The sequence below is a fragment of the Bipolaris sorokiniana genome (assembly GCF_000338995.1).
Source record: "Bipolaris sorokiniana ND90Pr unplaced genomic scaffold COCSAscaffold_12, whole genome shotgun sequence".
NCBI lineage: Eukaryota > Fungi > Ascomycota > Dothideomycetes > Pleosporales > Pleosporaceae > Bipolaris > Bipolaris sorokiniana.
Genome location: NW_006911906.1, coordinates 91,754 through 112,239, shown reverse-complemented (window position 1 = coordinate 112,239; position 20,486 = coordinate 91,754). Strand labels below are relative to the sequence as shown.

Sequence of the window (20,486 nt, the reverse complement as noted above, 5' to 3'; positions counted from 1 at the left end):
GGGGTACGCGACATGGTCGGTTGTCGAGAGGCGCATGGTGCCGCTCGCCAACGCTAGCTAGTAATTTCATCGAGCACAGTCGAGAGTACATTCAGCTCCAACGCATGGTATTTGCTTACATGACTCGGTCCGAATACTACAACAACTGCAATTGCCTGCGCAACACAGTACTCTTCTACATACACGCTACTATTACAAGACAAGTCCGGTCTACTCGCCATTTCCGTTTGCGCTCTCCTCGCTCCCCTTGCTTGCAGCCTGCGCAGCCTTTGCCATCTTCCATTTCTGTGCGTTCGCCAGGAGTTTTGCCAAATTCGCTGCACTCTCATCATCTGCAGGGAATACATAGTCCACATACTCTTCAAAGCTATCGTCATCCAGCTTTCTCCTCTTCTTGACCTTGCGTGGCATTTGTTTCTCAATCTTCTCCTTGTCCTCTGGACTACCGTGGACGTCTTCAAATGACTTCCAGGCGGTAAGTAGAGCCACACGATCTTCTTTGAGATCGTGCTCCTTGAGGCGTGTGTGCGCACGCTTGAAGATTTCACGGGCACGAGCCTTGGCAGCGTCGCTGATAGTTTCGTCGTCTTCGGGCACTGACTCGTCGGGGACCCCGAGTTCGAATTGTGCCCATGAAGTCCATACCTTGACATGGTCTGTCTTCTGCAGAAGACGTTCATAGAGTGCACGTGTGCGATCGTACTCACCCTCGCCTTCTTCAAAGTCGATGTAGGCTTTCCAGAGAAGCTCAGGCATGTCTAGTTGTTGCTCCTCAACGGCAAGCTCAAAGATGGCTCGCGCACGATCGAGGTCGTCCAGACCTCGCTCCAGTTCAGCAAACTTGATCCAGGTCTGGCAGTTCGATCCGTTCCATTCGATATACTTGGTGTAGAGCTGCCGGCAGCGGTTGAACTCAAAAAGCTTCATTTCAAGCTCAATGTATCCTTTGAAGAGCTTGTCTTTCGGACACATACCCAAGCTTTGACCCAGGAGCTTGCGTGCAGTGGTAAGCTGGCCTTGCCTTACCTCAAAATGGGCAAACATTAGCCAGACCTTTGCAAAGGTGAAGCGCTTGTGTGGAAGTAAGCGGATACACTCCTGGTATATTTGACGTGTTCGTTCAATGTCCTGCGAAACAGTCTCTTCATAGACGGCGTAGAACAACCAAAGATAGATGTACCTTCTCCAGTGTCGTTTCTCTTGTGTGGGTGGTATTTGTGCAATCGCTCGCTCGTAAATGTCACGAACTCGATCCTGGTTGCCAGACGTCTCTTCCAACCGTGCAAAATCAATCCATGCATCGTAGTTCTTGGGGTTCTCCTTGATCTGTTCTTCGTAATGCACTCGTCGTTTCGACAGTACAACATCCTCAATGCCATCTCGATCTCCGTATTGCTTTTCGAAAGTTGTAAAAGCCTTGTGCAGGTTGACTGATTTCGACCGGGGCATACGGTCGAGGGCAAACTTGTAGATTGCTCTGGCTCGTTCCAGCTCCTTCAACCTCGCTTCGAACTTGGCGTATGCCATGAAGAGCTTCTCATCCATGAACTCATCGCCGAGTGTGGTGACAGCAGTACCGTAGACATCGCGCACGAGGTCGCTCGTGCCATGCTCCTCCTCGAACTTGGCCCATTTGATCCACTACACAATGTTAGTTGTTGCATCGTAGCATTTGAAAGGTGGACTTGCATTCTTTGGTTCTGGATGGACGACAGTGAACCTTTCAAAAATGGCACGACATCTCTCAAACTCGCCGTGTCTCTTTTCCAGCTTAATGTATGAACTCCAGGCCGCCTCCTCCGGTTCCCACTGCATCCAGCGTTCAAAGACTGACCGGGCACCATCAATGTTGCCAAGGGTCTCCTCCATATAGACGTACTTGTACCATATCTTGTCGACTCGTGGGAGGATGGTGACAGCACGGTCAAGGAGGTTGCGTGCATGCTGAATGTTTCGATGCTTCATTTCGGAGTCGATATAGCGAAGCCATAGCGCGACAGACGTCGAGTCAACATCGAGGGCTCGTTCGAAGATGGATCTCGCGCGCCTGAACTCCTTCTGTTCCAGCTCCCAAGCAGCATAGCGCATCCAGTTGTTCATGTTGATACGATTCCGGCGCACATAGTCCTCAAACTCTTTTCTTTTCCTGCCCTGGAATTCATGCAGCTCCTCCATATCAGCAAAGCGCTGCGTGGGCGCCTTGAGCTTCTCATCTTGACGGTCGACGGCTTCGCGAAGAAGCTGTTCTGCAGAAATCTGGATGGGAGCGGCGGCCTTGTTCTTGACCCGTGGCGGTCCTCGTGAAGCCTCCATGATGAAGGATGGGATGTGACGTTTTCGTATGTATGAAGTAATTCGATGGGACGGACGAGGTGGTGAGGAAAGACGCCACGCGCGTCGTATGTGGATGTGAAAGTAGTTGCGACTGGGGAAGGTTGGGTGAGAAAGTTGGAGACGCTCGGATCAGATGGCCGGCAATCCAGCGTGGAAACGCGCACAGTATTACCACGACTCAAAGGCTGATCGACGGCGACCGGATTAGTGCGTATGAAAAGCGGTGTTGTACGGCGATTGGCCCTTTGTCAGGCCTTGCAAAAGTTAAGAACGCGACTGCTTCGCGTAACTTTTGGCCGCGCCACGCCAAGCAACTAGCATCCTCAGTTTCACGTCACTGCCATCGCAATTCCTCCATCACCCACGACAACACACTTTGCCTTGCCCATAATCAACTCGACCGGCGGCCGATATAAGGCGACAGGTACGTATAATACTGCGCGCTGCCGAATCCAGCACTCAACCAAACTTTACTAGGAGGGTAACCTCCGGCCGCCGTCGCGACTGCCTACATCTTGCGCCCGTTCTTCTCCAATCTCGACCACTGAGCCCTCTACATCACACCAAGCACCATGGCTACTCTGGAGCAAGAACTTCTGGCCGACTTCGCCGACAGCGGAGACGAAGACATTCAGGACTTGGAGAATGATTTTGCCGACGGAGACAACGGGGACGATGATGACATGGTAGATGAGGAGGCGGAGTACAGGGCCAAGGAGAAAAAGGACAACAAGGGGCCTGCAGACATACGATCGGCTCAGCAACTCAAAGCAAATCTGGAATCGGTGCTTGCACGTATCGAGGAAACCAAAGATCAGATGGACGTGGTGGATGGCGAATCTTTTGAAGACTCCCCGGAATACAAGCTCCTCACCGAAGCCAACGAATTCTCTACCCAGATTGATGGCGAAATTGCTGCCGTCCACAAGTTTATCAGAGATCACTATTCGGCCTTCTTCCCGCATTTGGAAGACTTGATCAAAAATCCCGTCGTCTACGCGAGAGCATGTTTGGTCATTGGTGGCGGGCCTTTGAAGGACATCAAGACCATTACGCCACAACTCAAGGCAATCGAGGGGCTCGAGCCTGCCCAAGTCATGATTGTCGAGATCGAAGCCACACGGGTCGAAGGAAGGCTTCTTGACGAGGCTGAGCTAAACCTGATAAGAAATGCCTGTAATCTCTTGCTCGAGTTGAATGTTGCAAAGTCCAAGATTTTGGGCTTCGTCGAGTCGCGAACTGAGGTGTTTTGCCCCAACCTGACAGCGCTTATTGGATCCTTGACCGCCGCACATCTCATTTCGTACTCTGGAGGTATCTCCAATCTAGCCAAGACACCCGCCTGTAATATTGCGCCTTTGGGTTCGACCAAAGTATCAGGCGCCACTGTCGGTCTTTCCAATATTGGTCTGAGACACGAAGGTTACCTCTACCACAGCGAGATCATCCAGAATCAGAGGCCTGATCTTCGAAAACAGGCGCTGCGCATCGTGTCGGCCAAGGTGATACTGGCTGCTCGCGTAGACGCCCACTCAAGCTCGCGCAATGCAGACATTGGCATGGATCTGAGGAGAGAATGCGAACGCCGGCTGGACAAGCTGACTGAGCTTCCTGCAAACCAAAAGGGACAGAGAGCGCTTCCCGTGCCTGACGAAAAGCCATCACGCAAGCGTGGTGGAAGACGAGCGAGAAAGGCCAAGGAAGCAACTGCCATGACAGAAATCCGCAAAGCGCAAAACAGGATGACGTTTGGCAAGGAAGAGAAGGAGGTCGGCTATGGAGACTCGGTCAAGGGCATGGGCATGATTGGAGCTACCGACACGGGACGCCTGCGTGCGCAGCAAATCGACCCCAAGACGCGCGCCAAACTCAGCAAGAAGAACCCTGGTTGGGGCGGAGACACGACACTCGGCATGGCATCGTCACTCAAGGGCTTTGGGACCGGCGGCACAGCGACGAGTCTGCGGGCCCAAGGGCTGCGGACCGGCGGTGTGGGCCTGGGTGGCGCGGGAACGAGCTCGATTGCATTTACCCCCGTGCAAGGGCTGGAGCTTGTGGACCCGAAGGCACGCGAGGAGATGCAGCGCAAGAGGAAGGCAGACGACGATCGGTGGTTCAAGGGTGGTTCTTTTACGCAGCTTAATGGAAGCTCCAAGGTGGATGCTGGAGGCTTCAAGGTGCCTGCGCTACCGAATAAGAAGCCAAAAGCTGAGTGATTGATGATGGCTGTAGTATATGTTATTTCATTGTCATTTTGCATTTTCAGCAGGATAAGTTTGTGTGCATCTTGGGGCGTTTTGTCTCTTTTCCCTCTTTTTTCGAGTGGAAGGAAGTAGTGAATGGACCTTCTTGTTCATCTTGGAATTTGGAGAAGGTTCAAAAGAGAACAAAGAAGATTTCCAGTTTTTCGTCTACAGCGGTCAAGTTTTTGCATTATTGTTTTTGCGGGATTCGCACCTTGACGGCTTGATGCACGTAACATTGCTTGGTGTTTGGGGATGCGGATTCGCAATCATAGCATTTTGTTGCAAGAGAGAGGTAGGGTGAGAAAACGGGTGAGAGACGGAGAAAGGTATAGTGTTTGCAAAGTAGCATGCTAAACACACCAATCATGAACGCTAATAGGCTACCTTTTTGCCCAGATTTTTTTTAGAACTATCATGAATAGTAACGCGTCACTCGCTTCATAGTCGGTTATCAAGCTTAAAAAAAGGTCCAGTCCAGTCCAGTCCGTTCGCGAGGGCCAGTAGCGTGAACAGGTTCAGGGTCTTTGTGATGCAGGTAGGTAGGCAGGCAGGCAGGCAGGCAGGCAGGCAGGCAGAAAGTGGTGCAGATACGGGCTTGGACAGAAAACCAAAACAGGAAAGCGGCTAAGTAAAGCATGTAGTGTGAATGCAGTGATTGATGCAGAGTTTATTAGCGCAAGTAGAAGGATAGAGTTTTTGTTGTAATTATTATGATTGTTTTTTTGTTTTTTGCTTGTTGTCATTGTGCAGGGTCAGAGGCGGTGGAGGCATGAGATAACCAGTGGCCTGGAGCCGAGATAGGTTTCTTGGGAGCTGAGTCGTTCATCAGCAGTTCATTGCGACCCAAGGCTTGCCCGAGCGCACGGGGCGGAAGGATGATGCGCAAAGCTCGCGCTCGGTTGGCGCACAACTTTGTTCGAGAAACGTTCGATGCTTTTGGGATGGTACTAGGGGTATCCCTGACCTCGCTTTGGCTATAATGCGATAAACGAGATCTTGTTAGTAATTGTCTCAATTGCCTGTCGTTCGTGTCACAGCACTCTTCTTTGTGACAGTTATGACGACCTGCCTAATCTACGAAAGCGGTTTGCGCGGCTGTTGTCGGACAGGGGCCAGAGAGGCAGAGATGAGGGAGGGGGGGAAGGGCTGCAATCCTTTCTCTCCTTGCGGTTGCACCGGACCTTGCACACAATTACGGCAGCCGTTTGCGCGCGCGCATAGTCAGCCCTAAGGGCAGGCAGGGTCTTTTTGCTGTGCAACGCAGCATGTTGCGGTGCTACCAAAGAGCAAAAAGCAGCACCCTCTTTGCTGCTGGGGAGGGGGGGGGGGCTGGCGAAAGTCTCCAGTAGAAATTTTGACACGTGTTGATGATGTCTGGGTGGCAGGACCAGGAAGTTCCAGTTGATGCAGCAGCTACAGGTTGGTCACACAGTCTGGCGTCAGGCCACGACTCAGCCCCTAGGTATGGTGATTTTACCCGCCGATAGTCCGTAGGATAGCACCGACTGTCTTCTGGTGCAGCGTCACGGCAGGCTGGCAGCGGGGGCTATGAGACGTTGCGGATAAATGTGTCGAGAGATTGACCATTGAAGCAACAGAGGGTCTGTCAGCACCCTCTTTACGGATGATGATGACGGGGGCGCCACTGAGAAGGGAAAGCGGGCCGGCCATGCAGTGGGCCAGTGCGAGGTGGCCGTGGCCAATGGGGTGGCAGGGACAGGCAGCCAGCGCACCACTTGTCACAACGGGTGGCTACGTCATGTCTCGGGAGGCCATGGCATGGGCACGACGAGGGGACTCCCGTCGAAATAAATGCTGGTAGGGTAGAGTAAGTAAGTAAAGTAAGTTGAATCGGGTAATGGCCATGGTCGGCTAGCTGTGGCCCTAAATTATGTAGGGTGTGAGCGAGGGCAGCATGGTGCAGCGGGTTGCAATCATGGCGCATGAGCAAGCCACAATGGACAGGCATATCGTCGACCCAGGCAGGGCAGTACTCTAGAAGTAGGAGGCATAGAGTGACATGTATGTATGTATGGACGAGGCGGGACGGAAGCGAGTGTGGCAGAGACAGGGGCGCGTGAATGGATAGGGAAATGGACAATCAGGCTCAATGGCCCAATTTCAATTTGCCCATGCGGGTGGCCAGCAGATGGATGGATGGATGGATGTGGATGCAGAGACAACGCCAGGCCACAACACGATCCAAGGGCGGCAGCGAGGCGGGCGGCAGCCGGTGGGACTTTTCGGGCGGGACACGTGACCCTACATTACGGAAGCAGGCTAGCGCATCACCGCAGCATTATTTTATTTTTTTGCGAGAGCGGTGTCGAGGCTGCTCTGCTCCACCTGCTGCTGCTTTTCATTCGGTGGCCAGGAGCCCAGTCGACTTTATTTCCCGGGTCCTGGCGCGGCATTTGCATTTGCACTCGTCCAGCCCGCCCGCCCGCCCGCCCGCCAATTACCAACTGTGTTGCTTTGTGTGGATGCATACTGCGTACGTCGACTGGAGAGGACACGAGCATTACTCGCACTCGACTCGCCGCCGCCGCCGCCGCCGCGCCCCCCGACAGTGCTGCCCTGCACGCTCTCGCTCAGCAGTACAGCAGCCAACCTAACCTAGCAGCCCTCAGCAGCCAGGCGAGGCGTTAGTACCGCCTGTAACCCTGCTCGCTACCTTCCGCTCAAGCGAGCCCTCGCTTCGCCTGTAAGTCCCAAGACGTCCCCCGTTCCCTCGCCCATCCGCTCCCAAGCCGCTGTGCCCTGCCACACGCGCCGCCGCCCAGTTACCTTCTAAAGGCGGCTAGCCCCCCCTTCGCCGCCCTCCGAGGCTTCTCGGGCAAGCTGCTGGGAGCGGTCGCTTTGGCTGTCCGGAGCTGTCGTCGCGGTCGCTTCTGTTGTCGCTGTCATCGTCACTCTCCGTCGGCGCGCAGCCCCTCGCTCCGCCGAGCGCCTCTTGACCGAGTGTTGTGCCTAGTCTACGCATGCTATTCCCTGGCCCACCCTGCCTGCTGCACCCTCCCCCCCCTAGTCGCCTCTAGCCGGCTTCTGCTGCCTGCCTGCAAAGTCACTCGCCAACGCGTTAATCTATGCCGCAGTCGTCCTGTCCCTCAATCTTGTCCGCCGTCCCAGCGCGCAGTCTACCAGTGCGCCAGCCCGCCGCCCTCGAACCGAGCGGCCAGGCCCCTGCCAGCGGGTCAAAACGCCCTCGCCAACTCAGCTAATCCCAGTTCCTTGCCTGGCTTGCCGTCCCTCTTCCATCTGCGTTTGCCTCAAGCTTTCTAGCGTCTGCGTGCCCTCAAACTCAACCGCCGACGTGAGTTGTGCTCGTGTCTGTCTGTTGTTGCGCCCAGGCGGCCTTGTCCACTGCTAGCCCATGTCGCACGACTTTTCATCCCAGATCAACTCAGCGCCATATTCGCCCGCGTCATCGCACTTTTCCCACCAAAGCATGGCCGATCCCAATGTGCAGCAGCAGTCGCGACAGCAGACCGTCGCCTATCCCTCACCGCACTCATACCCGTCGCCCTCGATGCAGCCCACCTACACCTACCCACCGCCTCAGGGCCAGCAAGCCGCCGAGGCCTATCGCGGTTCTCCCCAAAGCTCAAACATGTCGTTGCCGCCCCTCAACCTGCCGCCAATCCGTCTGCAGGACGGCCAGCAACCGCAGGCGCAACCTCAACCAGCCCAGCAGCCCATGGGCTCGCCACTCCCACCACCACCACACGGTATGCCGCAGTACTATCCGCACCCAGCTCATGTGCAGCCCGGACAACCCATGATGGCTAACATGGGCCCTCAATTCAATGCCATGCGATACCAGCTGCCGCCCCAAGGCGACCAGCGAGTGCTCTCGGGAGGTCGCCACAAGAAGGAGATCAAGCGCCGCACAAAGACTGGTTGTCTGACCTGTCGCAAACGAAGAATCAAGGTAAGTGAAAACAGACGTCAATGGTACGCGATAGTCGACGCGACGCGAGGTCAGAAGAGGAGCTATTGCCATGTCGCTTGCTTAACCGAGCGAGAAACCCAAACTGCTCTAACCCGGCCCTCGCGCGTCGTAAAGCGAGAAGCGCCGTGGTCTGCAGCAAACCATTGCAAACGTAGCCCGCACACTGCTTGATTGTCGCAGTTTGTGCGTAGTTTGTGGTGCGGGACTTGTTTTGCGCCTATTGCGACAATTTTTTTTTTCGTGTTCCTCCCCTACCGCCCACCTGCCAACATCAACATTTGACCTGCACATGTGCTAATCAAGACTCGGATAGTGCGACGAAGCGCATCCCATGTGTAGGAATTGCCAAAAGAGTAAGCGCGAGTGTCTTGGCTACGATCCGATATTCAAGCAGCAGTCTGGCCCGGCTCAGATACAACCTGCCCCCAACGCTGCGCCTGCCTCTCAAGCACCAAACGCACCCCCCGCGCCTGCACCGCCAGCTTCAGCGTACAGTCAGAGCCCTGTGCCCCAAGGCTACGCGCCTGCCTCTTCGGCCGGCTACGCAAGCGCTGCATCTGCGACGAGCGGGGAACACCAGCCAGCCAGCTTCCACGCCATAGACCCTGCACTTGCACAGGCAGACCCTGCCCTGCAGTCGACCCAGCACTACAACGCCGGTCACGCTATGGATCCTGCCATGAGGGGTCCTCCTGGCCCCAACGCCTACCCGCCTCCACCAGAGCCGCTCAAAGGTTGGTCTACTCCCTCTTTCTTCTCTCATGGACTCGCACTGACACGCTGCTCAGGCAAGCGCCTGCACATTACCGACATCTTCGGCATATGTAACCACAGTCCTCCAGAAGTCCCCCCTCGCACCTCGCCTGTGCCGCGTGAGATTGACGACGAGTTCAGTCGCATCTTCATCAATGATTACTGCCAGGGACTGGACCTTGTTCTCGAGACCACATGGTTCTCTACAGAAAACAATGCGCTCAACAGAGTCTTCAGCGACCGCTCGCTGCACGAAGAGGCCGCTTACTTTACCGAGACCATCAAGTACAAAGCATCCGACACAGACATGACTGGTGTCTTTAGTCAGGAAGCCCGTCTGCTCTGGCACCTGCTAGGTACTTGTAAACACAACCCACCAGCAACCAATGGTGCAACTTCGGAGACGGACGACTTCTCATTACGAGAAACTCGAGCCCGCTTCGACGTTCTCGAGGCTCTTTTGACCAACCAGAACCTTGCGCCCAACCCTCTACGCGAACTCACTTACCCTGCCAATCTCGACGAAGAAACTAGGATGCAAGTGGATTTCTGGATGCACTTGGGTGACTTTGTGCAATACTCGGACTCGGACACTGCGCCTCCCGGAGCTGCCGATAACGCTCTTGCTGTAATACGTAGTGTGTTGCGCATGCACGAAGTGCGGGATGCAATCTACTCGATTGCCATTGCGCGTCACTATGGCAGCCGAATTGGTGGTTTCCCCAACGCCTTACCAGCCCCTGTGAACCAAGCTCCGGAAAGCGACTTGAATAAGCTTCTCGTAGCCATGTCTTTTATCAGTCATGAGAGCCGTGCAGCAAGTCAGCAGGTTCTTGCACGCATTTGCGACATGGCCATGTTCTCATGGACTGCCTCACGAATGCCCTCGGGCCATCAGCCGGGAGGCTTTCCACAATGACGACCATCTGGTGTAGTCTGAAAGTTATAAGGCATATTCCAAAAATACAGAAGCCCTCGGCCCGTACTTTTGTACCACCAACTGGAGAATTTGGTTTTTCATTCTTGCATTTCGGAAGCGGGCGTTGCTTTCCTCCCCCCATGCTACTCAGCATAACTTGCTATCGTTTATGATTATACTTTCAACTTTCAATACAGTCCGCCCTCTTTTACGTACATTCACTTTTTTTTTCTTTGCATCGACCTTGCGCACGGAGCTGGTGGATTCTACAGCATTTTGGGGCAGGCATCACAAGATATACCCGGTTCAGCTCGATCGTGTCCTGTTTCTATTCCTCTTTTCATCGGCATCTCCCCAAATGTGGGGGGATAATTGCCCCTAATCCGTTTTTTCCCTGTTTGCTTGATGAAGGAGTGTTTTTTACAACACCACTTACGACATGAATGAAGGGTGTCGTAATTGAAGTTATTCGACGTGGAGATTCAAAAACGTACATCGTATTACCAATTTACCAAGTTTGTTTTTCGGAGATGTCAGAACATGGCGTGATTTGTTGATGCGGCTTTCTATAGAGTTTCGGTACTCAGGCCATGGAGAGCTGAGCTAATTAGAGTTGAGCTGAGCCGAGCTGACTTTTGTACTCGCTCGATTACGGCATAGAATAACATGTAACCCATTGTCTCGTGTAGACGGTGAGCCATTAGAAGCAATGAAAAATCCAAAAGAAATCACCACGATCTAGACCTACTTGCACATCCTCTCTTAATCGACAAGGCACCCAATGCAAGAAAGAAAACAAGAAGAATAAAAGGTAACATCGGCATCGCTTCCGACTGGCCAGACATGTACAACGAACCTAAAACTATATCCATGAATACACCACATATGCCTCCCTCTCTCTCCCCCTTCCCCCCTTGACCCATTCTAAGCTTACCAAACCTCCCACCGATCAAATTAAATCCCCTCACACTCCCAAAGGAACATGAGTGTATGACAGATTCATGTCGTGCAACGCTGAACAAAGAAAGAGAGGGGACAAGAATATACACGTGTGGTACAGAGTGATTGTACAATGAACGGTATGTGTCTTGTTTTTCGGGAGGTACGAGATGCAAGAGGGGAGAGGATACCGGTGAGGTGGATATTCTCCTAGTGGTACTGGTGGGACGGTGGTACTGATGGGCGGGGTTGGGCAGTTTGTGTTACATGAGTATGAGTTGATTGAGCTGGAAGGGGGGAGACAGAGGGAGGTGGAGTAGTTACTCTCGTTCTTATAGTTGGAAAGAGGGGAAAACAAAGGGGGGGGGAAGGATGGGTTAGGTACATGTACATATGTATGCTAAATAGGAAAGGGACCGAAAGAGGGCATAATAATCACTTCCTAAATCCGCTGCTTCTCAATCCACTGCGAAGATAGGAAAAAAAAATATGTCCAAGAGCGTGACAGAACCATGTATCTATTTAAGACGACGACTAACTACTCACTTTTTTTTTCAAGTCCCATAATCTATCTCACCATTGCTCCCCATCCCCCCAGACCCGGTGCAAAATCACCCGCGCAAACTTGCTCTCTCCAGGACTCTTCGTACACCAAGCAACGCGATTCCCCCTCCGCGAGTCCCTCCACCCCCCCGCATCCCCCGCAACCTCCTCACTCAGATCCGTCGTGCCCTCTGTAATCGTGCGGCCCCTGCGATCCACAACCGTGCAACCGCGGGTCCACTGTCCGCTCGTCTCAACACGCACATCTTCCTCTTTGAATTTCCAACTGGTGTTGGACGCGGAGAGCGCGTACCAGATTGTCAGGGGATCGTGCAGCTGGAGGCTTTTTTTCGCCTCGTCTTGGTGCTGGGGGTTTAGAGAGGCGTTTTTGGTGAAGGTGGGGGAGAGGAAGAGGTGCGTCCATTCGCACAGGGGGCTGCCCTTTGCGCCCTCGCGCGAGATGTAGTCTTCGTACATGGATTTGGGGAGGAGATGCTGTTCTGTTATGTCGAGGGGAAAGAGCTTGATTGTTAGTCGTTTGCTTAGTTTAGCTGGGTAAGGGGCAAGTCTGGCTTGTTTTTGCGTGCTGGAAAGCGTGGGCGGCATTGTCAAGTGTGGGTTTTGAGATGTGAGGGCGAAGACGCGCGCGCTGGCTACTGAGTCGGCGTAGGTGTTAAATTCCGCGCCGGGTGTCATCTGGTTTCGCAGATTTAGTGAGAGGCGCAAGGGGGTGTTTGGTTGCTTGATCAGGTTGAAGGGAGGGACTGGAATTGATAATGTGGCAGGAGAATAGATAAGGTGCAGAGGAGGCGGCGGTCGCTACTCAGGGCTTCAGAGCCGTTACGAGGGGGGTGGGGGATATGGCAAAAGAAGATGGACTCTTACATTTCCAGGTGCATCAATAGCGCCGCCCATAACGACAACCTCCTTGACCCTGAGAAACGTCTCTGGGTCCTCTGCTGCAGCAACAGCAAGGTTTGTCAATGGTCCCATGGCCACTATGGTAACCGTATCTGGTTCATTCTCCCTGAGCAAGTCCAGCATAACCTCATGCGCAGGCTTAAGCGATGGCGTAAAAAGAGAATGCTGATCCTTAACTTTTTGAAGTTCTGCCGCTTCGTCTGGTGAGAGGTCCTTTGGCGTAGGTTTGAAAAGCGTCTTCCATGCCTCAGCTGGTGAGAGATGCGGGTGCTAAGCGTACGTTAATATTCAATAAACCACCATGAACGCGGAAGACTAGAGGAACTTGCACTATGATGGATCCCTCCAAGTCCATCAACACCATCTACATGACTTAGTTAGCTGTCCATACCTCCACATTGTAAGGATATTCCAAAAACCTACGAAAGAAATCCGCAACCATCATATGCTCAGCCAACGGCTCTTCAGCCCCAACGGCAACTATATTCCAAAAAGTCAGTACTACTAGCCCCCACCTTCCATCTCACTAACTCAACAAACCCACCAATAGGTTTCCTCGCATTCAGCGTCTCAAACCCCTCTGGCCGGCCATGTTCCTTGCGCCACGCCCTCTCCTTCTCAATCTGTTGAAAAAGAGTAACCACGTTTCTCAAGCAACTGTTCCATCTCAAAATCAGCACCCATACCCCCCCCAATTCTTGATTATAAGATGGCAAAATACTTCAGGCTTTCAAAAAAAAGAAAAGTTAACGAACAGACTTACTTTTGCACCTGAACATTTCCAAATGTCAAGCTGAGCATCAGAACATCGAGTTCCTCGGCCTTTGCCGAAAACGCAAGAAGCATTGCCAGAACATCGTCGACGCCCTAATATCACGAATTTGTCTCTCTGTTAGTTATGTACTTTTGTCCAATAACTTTTACCCCGCATTAAAACCAGGGAACAACCCCCCCCCCCTTCTCTCCCCACACATTGCCCATGTCACAACAACTTACGGGGTCGGTATCAATAATAATCTTGTTGGGCGCCATTATTCAAGTAAGATTTTTTTTCCAATGAGAAAAAAAAGAGAGAGAGAGGAAAGATTGAGTTTGCAATTGAGCAAATGTTCGCCGCAGATAACTAGTAACTTCCCCCGGGTATACGTAGACGTGATTAGATAAACTAGTGGGCCCTTCCCCCCCCTTCCAAGCTATGCAAGGCAAGTGCCTAAGAAAACAGCGGAGTTCACCGACACACCGACACGGAACCACTCCACTCCACTGTGGGTCTGCTGATGTTTTGGCTTCAGGGGTGCAGCACGAGGTTAAGATTCTAAGTAGAAGCTCATCAAAACATCATAAACTTGTATGCATTTGTAAATTTCTAAACAGATATTCCCTTAACAGGGCGCGATCAACCCAATCGCAAGTATAACGCCGAGCACTACTCCTGGTCTACATATTTTCCGTGTCGCAAAGGTTTTGCTGGGTCGGAAGTTGCACCTCTGAACTTGTCCCTTTCCTCAATCGTTCATCTTGGCTGCTCCTAGCTGCTCCGCCTGCATTTAAGTACCCAATCGCCATGATTCTTCGTCATCGGATGTAACCAGTGTACGCTGTCCAGCGTTCGAATCGAAAACTCATGTCGTGATGCGTGATGCGTCGTTTTTTCTAGCCTAGTAAACCTTCTTCTTCTCGTCGACGGAGAACTGTCCAGGGCCCATGTTGACCAGCAAAAGGAGACCACCGCTACTGCCTGTTAGTAATGTGCATTGAATCAGATGGAGCATGGTAGTACTTACACAATCGAGAGGATTTGGAAAAAATCGTACTTGGCAAAGTCCTTGTGAGGGTGGTGTGGGTGCAGGGTCCACCAGTTGTTGACGTAGAGATTGAAGATGCTGAGAATCAGCACCAGCATAACGGCAGAGAACTTGGCCTTGAAGCCAACAACAACCATGACGCAGGCAATGAATCCCAGAATGCTGGCAATGATTCGCCAGAGACCCCAGTCGCCGCGGAAAACAAAGCCAACAAAGAGGAAAATCAAAAGAACACGTCCAGCGAGCTGGAAGTACATCTTCTTATCCTTCTCGTCAAGCTGGGGAAGACCAGCCGGAGCAAACTTCTTGCGAACCCATGAGTCGGAGAGAACCATGAGAAGACCACCAACAACCGACAGGTTGCGGAGGAAGAAGTTGAGGTCGAAAACGAGACCGTATCCGAGACCCTGCAACACGACCACGCCCATGAGCCCGCCCACGCTGTATTCGGAGTATTTCCGGGCAATAACACCAATGGAGCAGACGGTCATGGCGATGACGTTGACAATAAGGAACATGTGCGTTAAACCATTGGGGACTGAGTGGCGCCAAGTTAGCCATGCGTCTCAACGTGTCGTGAGGGGTAGTAGTATCGAGACATACTGTGTCGGTAGTCATGGAGGTATGTGAGCTGATCACGCCATTGAGTTACTATGCGTAGCGCGTCCTCTAGGAAAGTTACGACAATCAGGAAGCGGCCAATTGCTGGCAAGTAACTATGCAAGATGCAAGTCAGCCCATGTTTCTCAGACGGGCTGTTTTGTGTAGCAGCACCACAAGAGTGTGTCTAGTACAAATGCCATGCCCGTATGCTCCAGCCCTTACTTACGGCTTGATAGGGTCGGCGACAGTGTCCAGCATGTCCTCGAGTTTGCTTGTCTGGGCCCTCAGTTGGTCGAGGGGACTCGGGTCGTTGTTCATGTCGTCGTTGCGCCCGGAGTTGCCAAAGGGGCTTTGGTTTCCCAAATGGTAACCAGCTGTGCCGCGTATCTGCGCCATGGCTGGAGGATTGTAGAGAGGAAAGGAGGGTGCGAGGCGGAGGTGTAATAGGTGATAGGGTTGCTCCTGCGAACAGGTGTCCTTCACGCGATTGATTCTCGGAAACGTCAGATTATGTCAGCAACCTAACCTATTGCGCGTTACCCTGCGGTCTCACTATACTGATCTGTCGCAAGCTAAATAAATTGCAGGGTTGGAGGGGCCTATAACCTTTCGTCTAGAGATGGTTAGTTACAATCACCGATATTATTATATATCCGCCATCCGTACCATGTCCGCGTGCTCATGTGCTCATCCTTGTCTCGCGCAACCTGCACCGTTGCAACGCAGGTACTTACATACGCACCGTTGGTTAAAGGCCACATTGCCCAACCGGCGCACACCGTATTAGCGAGCTTTTGGGCTGACTCGGATACGGTAGTCCCGGTGGGCCTTGATACAATTATAACCTCTAACTACTTGGGGTGCGCTTACTACGCTCACCACATCTGGTCGTCTTGCGGCTCCTCGGAACCCGAGAATAGATCCCAGTAATCATTGGGCGATCTCAACTGGACACAGCTCCTATTTGCTGCACTTGAAGCATTCAGCGACCAAAGCCATGTGTTTTCTATGTAGTGAGCCTCAAAGAGGCGTTTTCGCCAAATCTCAGCGGGTAGCGCGACTTGGTGTTCATGTGTAACAGTGAAAATACAACGAGAGAATACGAGGGCAGGCTTTGCACACAATTCCAAATGTAACCCTGTACGCCGATAATTTTTCCAAACATTTAGCATACCATGTAGGGAAATTAGCCCTCAATATCCCCATCGTGTTCGTCGCCTAGACGTTTCCACGTAACATACCAGGATTTTGCCTCCCTCCTCTACCAGATCCTCTGACAGGTTGCCGTCCCAACGCCTGGAAGACCCCTATTACTAACGGTCATGGCCATGACAGAAATTTGGAAAGAATGATGAGACGTTGGTATTGCATGGCTGCACGCATGGGCCACAAGTCTCTAGGACCAATTGCTGGTTTAGTCGTGGTCAACAACCTCACATGACCGCCCAATCGTCAATCTCATCGCCAGTCTTGGGGTTAAATTCCTCAGCGAGAATCTGGTAACGAGAGCTAGGGTTCTTGCTCTCCCTAAGAGTCTCCGTTGGTCGGACTGGCTTTGCCGGCTGGGATGGCTTGATAGTGTTGATGTCATCACGCTCCTCGGCAAGTTCCTCGTTGACGGTCTTGCGCTTAGTCTTGCCTCCCTTGGGAACAGTGGTCCAGGCAGAGTCTTCCATGGCAAGTCTGAGCTGCTCTTCCTCAGAAGGCAAGCTGTTGTAAGGGGCAGAGGTAGTGTTCTTGCCGTTTGTAGGGGCAGGAGCAGCGGCAGCGGGAGCAGGAGCCTCGAAAGTGTCGAGAAGCTGACCAGTAGGGGCTGACTTGGGAGGCTGAACCGCACCACGAGATGGAACCTCAGTCCAGGGGTTCGACGCAGGAGGCTTGCTCTGTTGACCATTTTTGGCGGGCTCACCGCGAGCCTCACGGGCAGTACGGCGCTGATTCTCCTCAAGAGCCTTGCGCTGCTTCTCTTCCTCCTCGCGCGCAGCCTTGGCCTCCTCAGCCTTCTTCCTGTTCTGGCGCTGCTTCTTGGTCTCCTGCGCAACCTCGGCCTTTTGTGTCTGAGCCTTGACGGACTTGGCGGGCTTTTCGGAAGGCTTGATGCTCATTACAGAGGGAGAGATGGAGCGCTCGCCTAGCATATCAGACACGTCCTTGCCACTGGGTGCCTTGGTGATGGGGGCAGCAGGTGGAGCGACCTCCTCCTGTGCCACAGGAGCGGCCTTGGGAGTGGCCGCCTTGCTGCTGGTGTCCTGAGCAGGCGTCTTGACCGACTTGCGGGGAGCCTTGGCCTTGGCCTGCTTCTGCTTGGGCTTGGTCTCAGAGTCCCAGTTGACCGCCTCCTTTAACGAGTTGGTGGTGGGCTTGCCCGTTGTCGACCGTCCTCGCGCAATGCCATCGTTGTTTTGGTGTACATAGTACCAGTATGCGGCAGCGCCAATGACCAGGAACATGGCCCAGCTCATCCATGTCTCCATGATGGGCAAAGTGTGGTGTACAATGCTTCGAAAGGAGTCGCCGCTAATGAATACGTGGCCGCTTTCCGTGAGGTGGATTGCTAGCAATTTGTTAGACGACGGATGACATATGCGCGAATTGCGATACAATAGTTGAAGTAGGCGGCAGGGGGTGAAGACAGTGTGATTGAGCGGCAATGGAGAGAGGGAAGGGGGGCGGAATGGCAGTGATGGGTCAGGAAGGTTGAGCAAGCAGGAGTGAAAGATGAAAAGGGGCTTACCGGTGGTGATTGCCTTTGTCTTAGGCCGGGCGTGGTAACCTAGGTGCCTGACACGTTGCACAGGCAAGCGACACTCAGCTGTTGAGATGGTGGAGGGAAGAGGCCAGGTAAAGGTGTTGGACCACTTCGGAAGCGTGGAGTGCAGCCACCGAGTCGCGCACTCGCCGCTTGTGGACTGTCTACGCTGCAAACAGGCCAAGGGAGGGACAATGGCGGCGGCAGCAAGGCGTCTTGGCTAAGAATGGATATGGGAGAGACGGGGACGAAGGAGGAAACGAGGTTGCAGAGCGAAGGTGCTTTCATGTGGTAGTCGTCGTCGAGCTTGCGAGTGCTCCCTCGATTGGGGACTGGGGACGCGGCTAAGCAGGGGTCCGCCAACCCGCTGCCGCAGACCGCAGACCGCAGACCGCAGAGGCAGGCCATGTCCTTCACGGCAATGCCGAGCACAATGCGACGAGGTGCATGCAGACTGAATGCACCTTTCCATTTCGCCGCCTTGTGCGCGGAAGCCAGCGGTTGGCAATTACTAATGCCATCGTGTTGCTTGTTTCCTGTCCTGCCCTGTCCTGTCCTGTTCTTGAGACTACTGAGTTGCAACAGCGACTTGTTGAAAAGGACACGAAGCGTGATACTACTCTCCTTCTCTACTCGTCCCACTCGGCCACACCCCTGCTCCGATGTGCTGGCCGTGCGATTACCACCACTACACATGAGCCCTCTGTCACGTGCAATTGTCCGAGGACACATACGCCTACTTTTCTTGCGCCCAACAAACAACCACATAAAACAAACAAATTCGTTATCATTGTATGACATGGCCACTGCCTTTCACTATGTACACCCAATCCATCCCCACCTGGAGCCCACATATGTACAACGCCGCTCCCACTTAGTTTCGTTTTTTCCATGCCAGTAGATAAGAGGAGAGGAGAAGAAAAAAACAACGCTGTCGAGAGAAAAAAATGTCTCGGAAAGAAAATATGCCTTTCAGTCTTCTTCTCGAAAGAAAATCAACACCGCCTCTTCGCCTCAGCTGCCTCGCAAAAATCTGGTCCCTTCCTTTTCCGGCTCTCGCCATCGCTATGCAGGCTTGAGCTTCGACTCATCGGCGGCGTTGCAACGCCATTCGACAAGGGCACTTGCCTACAGTATTGCAACGGCGAGGTAGTAGTCTGATACACACTACTGCCTCGCTGCATTGGTGGTGATGCCATCTTTTGCTCCTCAGCAGCAACAGCTGCTGCCGCCGTTGCCGCTCCCGCTGCCGCTGCTGCTTGTCTTTGTTGCAGTTGTTGATGAGCCTGTAGCGCCGCCGCCTGGTTTCGCTGCGCCATCTGCATCTGTCTTGCAATGTCGCCCAGTCCTGGCCCTACAATGTTCCGGTCTCCTAGTACCGTCGCACCGCAATTGACCGTGATGTTGATGTTGGGGTACTTGTGCACCCCCCTGACTTGCGTTCTTGTTGTCCGCTGCGCCTGCGCTGTTGCTAGTGGCACTGGGCTTGGAGGCGTAAGAGGTCGTGTGGCGTCGTCAACTGGTATTTTATCTCCACAGTTGAGCAAGCTTGTGATGAGGTTTGCTATCCGTACACTGTCCATTTGCGCAATGGATATGATGTTTCCATGCCCGCGGATTTGTGTCGCGGCGTTGATGACAACCTCAGGCGTGTCATTGTCCACTTCCCTGTCTTCTTCTTCTCCTTCAAAATGGATATACGGACTTGATGCGCTCGATGTTGGCATGTTGGAATCTATGACTGTTTCGTAGGCTGGGGGTGCTGGTATTTGTTCCAATGATGATATCGAAGTGCTATTATTGTTGAATTGAGATTGTGAAGTTTGTTGTAGCGTTGAGACTTTTGCACTGTGCACGGCGGTATCATGAAAGGGCCCCATGGCCTATATGCAAACTTCTTTCCCGGATTTTTCCAAGTTGTTTGGCACGATGATGTGGGGTACCGTGATCGTGGAGTCGTGGCGTGATGTTGGTGTGATGGATTATCCGAAGATCATGCGAGTCGACTACCAGCACATAGTGGTTGAACGCTTTGCCGGAAAGTGTTGCGCGACCACGAAATCTAAACGGTAGATATGCTCCGGTAGATACCGTGATTTATTAAACAAGCAGTGATCGGAGATGGCCGTTGGCCGTGATCTCTAATATTTGCCTTGTTGGGAGAAAATCCTACGGGAAGTTAGCAATTAAGAAATGGCATCGTCTAAACCAAGCAACATGTCACGTACATACCGAAAAGAAAAGCCTCTTTGTATTCCGATGCAGAGCTTTTTCTCCTGGGATAGTAGACCAAGACGGCGGCAGTAGGACGCTACCCTAAATACCCCCATCGTCAGACCCCCAGCCAACAGCTATTCAGCATCACCCGGAACAGCCAACACAATAGCAAGGCCAAACAATCCCATGCAGGTATTGCGCCACTGTATCATGCACAATAGCAAATGCAACGTCGGTCGCACACAAAGTGCACAAGGTACAAGATGCGTCGGCCTTGCTATTGTGACCCTAGTCACTCAATAGCCTTGCACTAGGCAGTTTTCCGCACCTGCGCCACAACCATCGCTCCAGGCATTTGATGGGTTTCATAAGCGATGAGCGAATGAAATACTACCATGCTGTCGACACTCCTACGGCATGCTGATCCGCGTCCATTCGGGGGGCTTAGCACTGGAAAAGGAGTCATAGAGGGAGGGTTTGTGGTGTGGCACTATGTAGCAGTGTG

At 52.9% G+C, this 20,486-nt stretch overlaps 8 protein-coding genes across 8 annotated transcripts; 2 read left to right on the top strand and 6 right to left on the bottom strand.

The window, feature by feature from the left end:
- Positions 1-83: 83 nt before the first annotated feature.
- On the bottom strand, positions 84-2,582 carry COCSADRAFT_122792 (uncharacterized protein). The gene is made up of 2 exons (XM_007704502.1): positions 1,690-2,582; positions 84-1,641 (listed from the first exon to the last, which is right to left on the bottom strand). Exons 1-2 carry the CDS (start codon positions 2,311-2,313, stop codon positions 211-213), a joined length of 2,055 nt encoding a protein of 684 aa, XP_007702692.1. The 5' UTR covers positions 2,314-2,582; the 3' UTR covers positions 84-210.
- A 74-nt stretch (positions 2,583-2,656) lies between these two features.
- COCSADRAFT_122791 (uncharacterized protein) lies at positions 2,657-5,039 on the top strand. Its single transcript, XM_007704501.1, has 2 exons — positions 2,657-2,758; positions 2,812-5,039. The coding sequence occupies exon 2, from the start codon at positions 2,907-2,909 to the stop codon at positions 4,548-4,550; it is 1,644 nt and encodes a 547-aa protein (XP_007702691.1). The 5' UTR covers positions 2,657-2,758; positions 2,812-2,906; the 3' UTR covers positions 4,551-5,039.
- Positions 5,040-5,254: 215 nt separating this feature from the next.
- Positions 5,255-6,251, bottom strand: COCSADRAFT_192284 (uncharacterized protein; the record flags this gene model as incomplete). Its single annotated transcript, XM_007704500.1, has 3 exons — positions 5,255-5,599; positions 5,646-5,993; positions 6,058-6,251. The coding sequence occupies 3 exons, from the start codon at positions 6,249-6,251 to the stop codon at positions 5,320-5,322; spliced, it is 822 nt and encodes a 273-aa protein (XP_007702690.1). The 3' UTR covers positions 5,255-5,319.
- Positions 6,252-7,787: 1,536 nt separating this feature from the next.
- COCSADRAFT_229975 (uncharacterized protein) lies at positions 7,788-10,289 on the top strand. The gene is made up of 3 exons (XM_007704499.1): positions 7,788-8,511; positions 8,846-9,266; positions 9,321-10,289. Exons 1-3 carry the CDS (start codon positions 7,954-7,956, stop codon positions 10,202-10,204), a joined length of 1,863 nt encoding a protein of 620 aa, XP_007702689.1. The 5' UTR covers positions 7,788-7,953; the 3' UTR covers positions 10,205-10,289.
- Positions 10,290-11,634: 1,345 nt separating this feature from the next.
- COCSADRAFT_192282 (uncharacterized protein) lies at positions 11,635-13,715 on the bottom strand. Its single transcript, XM_007704498.1, has 7 exons — positions 13,604-13,715; positions 13,371-13,474; positions 13,152-13,264; positions 13,031-13,087; positions 12,937-12,971; positions 12,572-12,877; positions 11,635-12,505 (listed from the first exon to the last, which is right to left on the bottom strand). Exons 1-7 carry the CDS (start codon positions 13,637-13,639, stop codon positions 11,717-11,719), a joined length of 1,440 nt encoding a protein of 479 aa, XP_007702688.1. The 5' UTR covers positions 13,640-13,715; the 3' UTR covers positions 11,635-11,716.
- Positions 13,716-13,941: 226 nt separating this feature from the next.
- COCSADRAFT_39041 (uncharacterized protein) lies at positions 13,942-15,539 on the bottom strand. Its single transcript, XM_007704368.1, has 4 exons — positions 15,242-15,539; positions 15,016-15,128; positions 14,392-14,950; positions 13,942-14,338 (listed from the first exon to the last, which is right to left on the bottom strand). Exons 1-4 carry the CDS (start codon positions 15,409-15,411, stop codon positions 14,266-14,268), a joined length of 915 nt encoding a protein of 304 aa, XP_007702558.1. The 5' UTR covers positions 15,412-15,539; the 3' UTR covers positions 13,942-14,265.
- Positions 15,540-16,317: 778 nt separating this feature from the next.
- Positions 16,318-17,717, bottom strand: COCSADRAFT_229923 (uncharacterized protein). Its single transcript, XM_007704497.1, has one exon. The coding sequence runs from the start codon at positions 17,487-17,489 to the stop codon at positions 16,449-16,451; it is 1,041 nt and encodes a 346-aa protein (XP_007702687.1). The 5' UTR covers positions 17,490-17,717; the 3' UTR covers positions 16,318-16,448.
- Positions 17,718-18,491: 774 nt separating this feature from the next.
- Positions 18,492-19,560, bottom strand: COCSADRAFT_39039 (uncharacterized protein). Its single transcript, XM_007704367.1, has one exon. It carries the CDS (start codon positions 19,489-19,491, stop codon positions 18,760-18,762), a length of 732 nt encoding a protein of 243 aa, XP_007702557.1. The 5' UTR covers positions 19,492-19,560; the 3' UTR covers positions 18,492-18,759.
- Between the last annotated feature and the right edge of the window lie 926 nt (positions 19,561-20,486).